Genomic DNA, 9,490 nt, shown 5'->3' with positions numbered 1-9,490 from the left:
CTGGAATGGGTAATTAAGAGGGAGATACATGTAGCTTTTTAGAAAGATTTTGTACTTTTACTTTCTGAACTGGATTATGTTTCTTTCCATTACCCCCACCCCCAGCCCCAATCTCAGAATGACTGATTTATTGTTTTGTAACTAGAGAAAGCCATGTCACTGATGATAGTTAGATTAAGGACTATACCATTAAAAAGGTTATATTAAGCAAATTGCTAAACCTGTGTGTCATTAATGTCACGTGATTCTTTATAACTTGGATGTTATTAGAGCATGAACTGATAGATATTAAAAGGTGATGGAAAGATATTCAAAACTAGTTACATTATTTTGTCAGTCCTGCTAATCCTCTTTTATAGTGCTTTATAAATGTCTTATAGGGAACTGGATATTTCCAGCTTTGCCTGAAATTGAGAACAAGTGGCATCTATATTTATTTATCACTTATGACAGTGTGATGTATCTGTGGTTATTGTCATAATGCTGAAATCTAAAACCTGTAACTGATTGCTGTGTGTGGAAAAGATTGGCAGAGTTAGAGAGCAGAGCCTACAATAGGATAAATGAATGGGCAGGCAGAGTTACCAAGTTCAATACCTTCCCTCTCAATCAACTTTACTTTCTAAACTTGCCATGCTCTTGAAGATGATCTATGTGGGTAAGGTCATAAACAATGGAAAATGAACTAGTATTGGTTGTAAAATTTGTAAACTTGCTGAGGATTCGCAAGTTTATGTATAAGATAGAAATGATTTCTAATGATTCATCTTTATACAAATTTAAACTTCAGAAGAAAAAGAAGAACAAGTGAAGAATGTTCAGTGAATTTTTTATATGGTTGAATTGGTAAACTTTTATTGGTCATTGCAACTTCATAACAGGAAAAATAATTATCTAACCCATTCTCATAAAGCAGGGACCATCCTCACAATTTCAGGGCAGAAGGCAGTGCCTGTGGTCATCCATAGACCAAAGCACAGGCCAGGAAAGCAATCAGAGCATCTCATAAGGTCTTGGAGGAATTAAGGTCCCTGGGAGGGATATTCCAACCCCCCCCAAGCTTTGGAAGTACATTAGAATCAGTTCATAGGCTGGGTAAATGATCCAACAATCAAAAAGAATCTGATCATAGGAAAATTCATTGGTCCCATGGAGGATCAAAATATACTCTCAAAGTCAAAACTTCTGAATCCAAAGCCTCCAAAAAAATAGGAATTGGCCTCAAGCCATTGAAGATCTCAAAAAAGACTTTGAAAAGCAACTAAGGTTTTTTTGGTAGAGGCAAATAATTAGAAATTGAGGGGATGCCCATTAATTTGAGAATGACTAACAATTTATGGTATATGAATATTTTATGATGCTACTGTTCTATAAGAAACCATAAATAGTCAATGCCTGGAATGAATTACAGGATCTGATGCTGAGCAAAGGGAGCAGAACCAAAAGAACAATGTACACATTAACAACAACATTGTGAGATGATCAAACCTGATGGATGTATTTGGTCTCAGCAGTTCAGAGAACTAGGACAACTCTATTAGACCAGCTGTGGACAATGATACTCCCATCCAGAGGAAGAAAAGCAAAACAAAACAAGCAAACAAGAAAAAAAGCTCTGCATAATCTGATGAGCACTACATTCACTTTAAAAAAATCTCATTTGTTTCTTTACCATAATTCTAATTGTTTATAACAAAAATGACTAAGTTGTAAACATGTTTAACACAAATGAGTATGTACAATATTAACCTGATTGTTCACTGCTAAGGGGAGGGGGGTGAGAAGGCAGGGTGGAAGGAAAATTTGAACTTAAAAATATACATATGCATATAGATGAATGCTGAAAAACTTTCATAATATTTGTTTGTGAAAATAAAATATCAATAAAATTAAAAAGTAAAAAAAAGAAAAAAGAAAGAAAAGCAAGTAAGGGAGATAGAAGAAATATTGGAGAGGGAAATTAGGATGATGTAGCAAAGTCACGAAGACCCATTCAGAAACTTGGTGAAGGAGATACAAAAAATACTGAAGAAAATAACATTAAAAACCAGTTAAGGGGCAGCTAGGTGGTGCAGTGGATAGAGCACCAGCCCTGGAGTCAGAAGGACCTGAGTTCAAATCTAGCCTCAGATACTTAACAATTGCCAAGCTTTGTGACCTTGAGCAAGTCACTTAAGATCCATTGTCTTAAATAAAAGTTTTTTTAAAAAGTTGAAAAAAATAGTTTAGGTCAGATGGCAAAAGCAGTTCATAATGTTAATGAGGAAAAATGCCTTAAAAAGCAAAATTGGCCAGATGAAGAAAATAAAACCTTCAATTATAGAATGGAGCTAAGAGAAACTGATGACTATGCAAGAAATAAACAAACAATAAAACAAAAAGAAAAGAGTGAAAAACTAGAAGAAAATGTGAAATATCTCATTGGAAAAACAACTTACCTGGAAAACAGATCCAGAAAAGAGCATTTTAAAATTAAAATTATTGGGCTACCTGAAAGTCATGACCAGGAAAAGAACCTAAACTTCATTTTATAAGAAATAATCTAGCAAAATTATCTTGATGTCCTAAAAGCAGAGGTTAAAATAGTAACTGAGGGAATCTACCAATTATCTTCTGAATGAGATCCCCCAAACAGAAACTCTAAGGAACAAGACAAAAGAACTTGGAGTACAACTGAGAATAACTACCCAGAAAAACCAAGCATCCTCTTTCAGGGGAAATGATGGACATTCAATAAAATAGTGTACTTTCAAACTTTCCTGTTGAAATGACCAGAACTGAACAGAAAGTTTGATTTTGAAGTACAGGACTCAGATGAAGCATAGAGAGAGTGGACAGGAAGGGCAAACTATGGGGTTTTAATGATGTTGAACTGCATGCAATCCTACATAGAAAGAAGATAGTGATAACTCATATGAACTTTCTCATTTATTAGAGCATATAAAGACAAGGCACAGGAAGAAACTGAATGTAAAGGTATAATGTATTGCAAAAAGGAAGCCAATGGGTGAAAAGGAATGTAAGAGTAAGGAGAGGTGGAATGGGCTATGTTTCACATAAAAGAGTCAAGAAAACCTTTTGCAATGGAGTGGAAGGTGAGGGAGAATGATTCTTCTCATGTTCATTAGAAGAGTCTCAGAGAAGAAATAACACTCAATAGAGTATATAAAACTATCTTGCCCTAGAGGGTAAAGGAGAGGAAAGGTATGGGAGAAAGGGGACAGGGGAGAGGAGGAGGGTTGTAGGTGAGAGAAGAGGGGGGAGACTGTGGGAGAGGTTAGTCAGATACAATACATTTTTGAGAAGGGACAGGGTGAAAGAAGAGAGACAGAATATAATAAATGGGGAGGTATAGAATAAAGGGAAATATAGTTAGCAATAGCAACTGTGGGAAAAATATTGAAATCACTTTTCTGATGGACTTACTCACCCCAGAGATAAAGCCCAGGGCATTTGAACAAAAACTGAAACACATTTTTTCTCTTACTTTATTTTTTTGAGGTTTCTCTATTATTTTGTGGACAGGGGGTATTATGTTGACTTTTACAACAAGGTTATTGTAATAATGGGAAAATAAATCACAAAAAAGAAAATGAAAATTATCACTCAAAAAAAAAAGCACAGGATTGAGTAAGGGAAAATGAAGGATCCTTTGCCATTTCTAGAATTCAAGTCTTACACGGTTATGCCAGTGGAGTGAGCATATGCCCAGTGAACGCTGTACCATAGGGAATAGGAATAATGTGATTTGGAAATCTAAGTATGACTTAGGAGAGACAGAGTAGAATCCCTGTCCCTCCAGACAGAATTCAGAAAAAAAACAATTAGGAGGACTTGAATCCTTGGGCAGCATTACCTACATCCTGGGATTAAACTTGATTATAATAATATCAAGCTGCTAAAAATGAAATAAGACAAATTAAAAATAAGAATGAATAGGCAAAGAAAAAGGAATCTGATCATTGATGTAAAAGATGATCTGTATTCCTATTCAGAGGAAGATTGAGGGGTCAAACTATCCAAAGTCACATGAAAAAAATTTCCAAATCATTATGGATTAGAAAAGTGCAAAGCAAAACAACCTTGAGACAGACATCATTTTATATGTTCCAAATTAGCTAAAAATGATATAAGGTGAAAGTAACAAATGTTGGAGGGCATATGGAAAAATTGTGACACTAATTCTTAGTTGGTGGAAATGTGAACTGATCAAATCATTTTGGAGAGCAATCTGGACTTATGCCCAAAGAGTTATTAAAATGTAAATGTCCTTTTAGGTCTATTTACAATGACAATTAGGGAAAAGGGAAAAAAGCACATTTTCTTGAATTTTTAGTAGCTTTCTTTGAATTGGGAACATGATGGAAATTTCAGGGATATTCATCGATTGGGGAGTGATTGACATACTACTATGCTATAAGAAATGACATGCTCATTGATTTAGAAAAACATGGAAAACCTTGCATGAAATGATGAATGAAATGAGTAGAAGCAAAAGAGCATTGTTTATAAGGCAGCAATATTTTTTAAGAATGACTTTGAATAAGTTATTTTGACTTTTATAAATACCTCAATTATCTATCAAGGACTTGAGAAGAAAGATGTTATCCAACTCTCTCTCTCTCTCTCTCTCTCTCTCTCTCTCTCTCTCACACACACACACACACACACACACACACACACACACACTCTCACACAGACACAGCATTTTGTGTAATAGCAGCCATCTTTGGGATGGGGAAAGAGAATGAAAAAAATTGAAATTTGTCTTAAATTTTGTTGTATATTTGGAAGGAACTGAAAATCGTGCAAAGTAGATTTACAGTTTCATAAGCAATACTTTTTATTTTACTGTATTATGGAAATGATTTTTTAATTCTGTATAACAAATATGAAAGAAAATAAATATGGTTGGGCCAATGAAGAGACAGATGCTTCAAATATTCTTTTAGAAAAATTTAAAGAATTTCCTTTTGATCACTCATGTTCCCCTGCCTTCAATCTAGCTATTCCTTATATATTACACAGAAAAATGATTTTAATTTTTAAACTGTTATTATTTTTTTAATTTAAATTTATTTTTATTAAAGATATTATTTGAGTTTTACATTTTCCCCCAATCTTGCTTCCCTCCCCCATCCCCCCCCACAGAAAGCACTCTGCAAGTCTTTACTTTGTTTCCATGTTGTACCTTGATCCAAACTGGGTGTGATGAGAGAGAAATCATATCCTTAAAGAGAATAGAATTCTCAGGGGTAACAAGATCAGACAATAAGATATCTTTTTATTTCTAAATTAAAGGGAATAGTCCTTGCACTTTGTTCAAACTGCACAGCTCCTTATCTGGATACAGATGGTACTCTCCTTTGCAAACAACCCAAAATTGTTCCCAATTGTTGCACTGATGGAATGAGCAAGTCCTTCAAGGTTGAACATCACTCCCATGTTGCTGTTAGGGTGTACAGTGTTTTTCTGGTTCTGCTCATTTCACTCAGCATCATAAACTGTTATTATTGCTTAAATATTGTCAGTTTGTAAAAAAAAATGGCACCTACCCTCAATGGTGTAACACAGTACTGTTCTGATTAGACTAAAAAGAGAAATTTAATATTATCACATAACTCAAGATATAAAAATTAAGTCCATGTGACCTCTGGGATCAAATCTTAAGCAGGAAAATATAAAAAATGGATTCAGATTGTGAGTTTAAAAACATTTAGAACAATTTCCTGGAGTGGTGGAAATTGAAAGAATTTAAGGAACAAAAGAGGGTGATAAATCTCAACTCAAAGAACAAAATATTTTTCAATTATCAAAATTCTACCATTTTGACTCTGAGGATTCTTTCCCTATTATGTTCTTTAAGGCCCCTAACACATCTCTGTTCCTTAGGCTATAGATTAGGGGATTCAGGGCTGGAGTGACAATGGTGTAGAACAAGGAAAGGATATTGTCCTGCCAAGGGTTATGGTAGGCACTGGGAAGGACATACATAAATGTGGCAGCTCCATAGTACAGCACAACCACTGTCAGGTGGGATGAACATGTAAGTAGAGCTTTTTTTTTCCCCTGTGCTGTGGGTATGTGGAACACAGAAGTTAGGACTAAGGAATATGAGGCAAGGATAGCAGAGAGGGGGACAAAAAGGAAGGTCACTCCCAATGTATTTACCATGAGCTCATATTGTGAAGTGTCAGTACATACGAGCTTTAGTAATGGAAGGATTTCACAGAGAAGGTGGCGAATCTCTTGGTTTCTACAGAAAGGGAAATGCATAGTATAGCTAGTATACACAAGGGCACTCAGAGATGCCAAGAACCAGGACACACCCACCATAGACCAACAAACTTTTGGTCTCATTACAACCATATAGTTCAAAGGTTGATGAATGGCCACATAACGGTCATATGCCATGAAAGCCAACAGAATATCTTCTGCACACCCAAGCGTCAGTGCCACAAACATCTGAACACTACAGCCTATAAAAGAGATGGTGTTTTGTCCACTCAAGTAATCTACCAATGTCTTGGGGGCAACAATAGTTGTGAATAGCAGGTCCATAAGTGAAAGTTGACTGAGTAAGAAGTACATGGGCACATGCAGTCTTCTGTCTGTAGCAATCAGAAGAAGAAGAAGACCATTACTAGCCATGGCCACCAGGTACAAGAATATGATGGCAGCAGAGACAAGCTCAGGGAATCTGGTCTCCTGTAGAATTCCCACGAGGAAGAAACTGTCTATCAAGGTAATGTTCCAGAGCTCCATTTCACAGATTCATCAGTTTTCTATGAACAGACAAATGGTCACTAAGTATGTGTATAAATGCCTTAGGAGTTTTCTAAGTCTTGGACAACAGATCACTAGGAAAGTTTCTTATTTTGTGTCAATTAAGAATCTCCCTCTTGTGCATAGGCAACAATCTCAGAGATGACATTGAGTTAGCCTTCTGATTATTTTGCATCCACTTTGTTAATGGAGTTGATGACTTACAAATACACTGATTGTCTTATAACCAATAGGTATAAAAAAATTAAAACCTCCAATTAAAGAACCAATTTGGAATTTCAAAAACTTAGATCTAACATTAATCAAACAGAATATAAGAAAACTGATGAATTAACAAATAAATTATAAACCAAATCACTAGTATAAAAATGAAAAGAGTTAAAATACCATTAATGAAACTGAAATCAAACCAATTATTATGAATTATTTTGCCCAATAATATGGCAATAAATTTAATAATTCAAGTGAAATGAAAGAAGACTTACAAAATTGCCTACATTAAAAGAAGAGGAAATAGAATATCCAAATACAGCTATTTTAGAAAAAAAGAAATTGACCAGATCATAAACAATCTTCACAAGAAAAAAGTATCAGGATGGGAAATATTTACAAATAAGCTCTACTAAACTTTTAAAGATCCATTAATTTCAATATTAAATAAATTTTTGGCATAATGGAAAGAGGAGTTTTATCATATTACTTTTTATAAAAGCAAGTGTGGGACTTATGCCTAAACCAATACTTAGATGCAAACATCCTAAATGGAAAACTAGCTAGGATTTCACTACTATAAATCACAACAATTATACATGTGTGACCAGTGTGATTTATGCCAGAAGTGCAGAGAGAGTTTGACAAAAAGAAAACTATTATCACAGTTGATTATATTAATGACTAAAGTAATAAAAATATAATCATATTAATAGGTGCAAAAATTTTTTGTGAAAATACATACTCATTCCTAATTTTAAAAAAATAAAAACATTGAAGGCATAAATATAAAGGGAATTTCCTTAAAATGATAAGGAACATTTACCTAAAAACAGAAAATTTGGAGAAAATTTATATAAACAGATTCTCAAATAAACCTTTCATATCTCAAATACATAAAGAACTTTATAGAGAAGTTCATATGGAAGAAAACTAATAATTCTCTAATTGATCAGTGGGTAAAAGATATGACAGGCAGGATTTTGATGAAGAAATCAAATTTATGTGTAACCATATGAAAAATTGTTTAAAACATTATTGATTAGTGAAATGCAAATTACAAAGACTTTGAGATATCATTTAACACATCAGATTAGCTAAAATGTTAGATATGAATAATGCCAAATATTGGTTAGAAATGGATAAATGACAAATGTTGAGGGCATGCGAAAATATGGAGACAGATTCATAGTTGGTAAAACTGAGAACTGATCTAGACACTTCTCTACCTTCTCTAGAATGGTGAGAAACAAAGGAGGGGGAAAGTGCACAGCAGAGAAAGAAATAAAAATAAAAAAGCAAGTCCAGAAAAAGAGAGTTGCTTTGAAAATAATTGATAGCAAGTACTGCATAGGTTTTTGAAAAGTGAACTGTGAGAAATGGAAATTTATGGTTTTATATTGAATTTTTTATATTTTTATATGTGTGTGGAAATATTCTTTTTTGGTCTTTTTGGATTTATGTTCTAAATGAATAAAAAATTTTTAAAAAGGCATTTACTTTAAGCCATTTTCAAGAATTATCTGGATTGGCTATAAGCTAGAAGTCTTCCAAATAATAATAATAGCAAGAATGAAACAATGATGTGCAATATTATTCAATATTGGGATAGAAATGCTAGCAATAGAAATAAGGAAATAAAAAATTGAAGGAATAAGAATTCACAATGAGGTAATATATCTCTTTCTATACTTGGATAATCTTAGAGAGTCAACTAAAAACTGATTTTCTTGGCAAAGATACTGGAATGTTCCCATTTCCTTCTCCAACTCATTTTACAATGAGGAACTGATACAAACAGGGTTAAGAGATTTGCCTAGGGAATGTACAATTAATAAATGTCTGAGGATGGATTTGAACTGATAAAGATGAGTTTCTAATTACAAGTCCAGTATTCTTTCTATTTTCTTTTTTTTGCAAGGCAATGAGGTTAAATGACTTGCCCAAGGTCACACAGCTAGGCAATTATTAAGTATTCAAGGCCAGATTTGAATTCAGATACTCCTGACTCCAGGGTTGGTGTTCTATCCACTGCACCACCTAGTCAACTCCTGCTAGCTTACTTTTCTGATGAGACAACTTGGTGCTAATCAGATTAAATTACTTGTTCAATGCTACACAGGTGACAAAAGACATCTTGGTCCTGTAGAAATGGAAGTGAATTTGAAATCAAAAGAGACAGAAGACCTTAGTTCAATGGCTAGCCTTCTTATTTGATATTTCTGTAACCATGGGAAAGTCACATAAATCTTTTTAAACTTCACTTCTTTTTCTATAAAATGAAAGAATTAGACTAAATGACTTTTAAAGTCTGTTCCATCTCAAAAGCTGTCCCAAATGAACCAAGTTTCAAACCCACATCCTGAAACTACAAATCCAATACTTTTCCTTATTCTCCTGCTTTATATATGGAATTACAGACTTTTAATTCTTTTGATAAATGGATTAATAATATATTATTTTGATTTATTTTTGAAGGGATCCTTAAATTATT

General features: G+C 33.8%; 1 protein-coding gene across 1 annotated transcript; it reads right to left on the bottom strand.

Annotated features, from left to right (window-relative positions):
• Window positions 1–5,820: 5,820 nt before the first annotated feature.
• On the bottom strand, window positions 5,821–6,765 carry LOC141515401 (olfactory receptor 2AG1-like). The gene has a single exon (XM_074226932.1). It carries the CDS (start codon window positions 6,763–6,765, stop codon window positions 5,821–5,823), a length of 945 nt encoding a protein of 314 aa, XP_074083033.1.
• Between the last annotated feature and the right edge of the window lie 2,725 nt (window positions 6,766–9,490).

Source organism: Macrotis lagotis, chromosome 1 (assembly GCF_037893015.1).
Source record: "Macrotis lagotis isolate mMagLag1 chromosome 1, bilby.v1.9.chrom.fasta, whole genome shotgun sequence".
In the NCBI taxonomy this organism is placed as follows: domain Eukaryota; kingdom Metazoa; phylum Chordata; class Mammalia; order Peramelemorphia; family Peramelidae; genus Macrotis; species Macrotis lagotis.
The sequence above is the reverse complement of the archived record's forward strand: the minus strand, read 5'-3'. Positions and strand labels throughout refer to the sequence as shown.

Excerpts from the sequence above, each read along its gene's own strand:
- LOC141515401 (XM_074226932.1), bottom strand. The coding sequence starts at position 6,765 with ATGGAGCTCTGGAACATTACCTTGATAGACAGTTTCTTCCTCGTGGGA.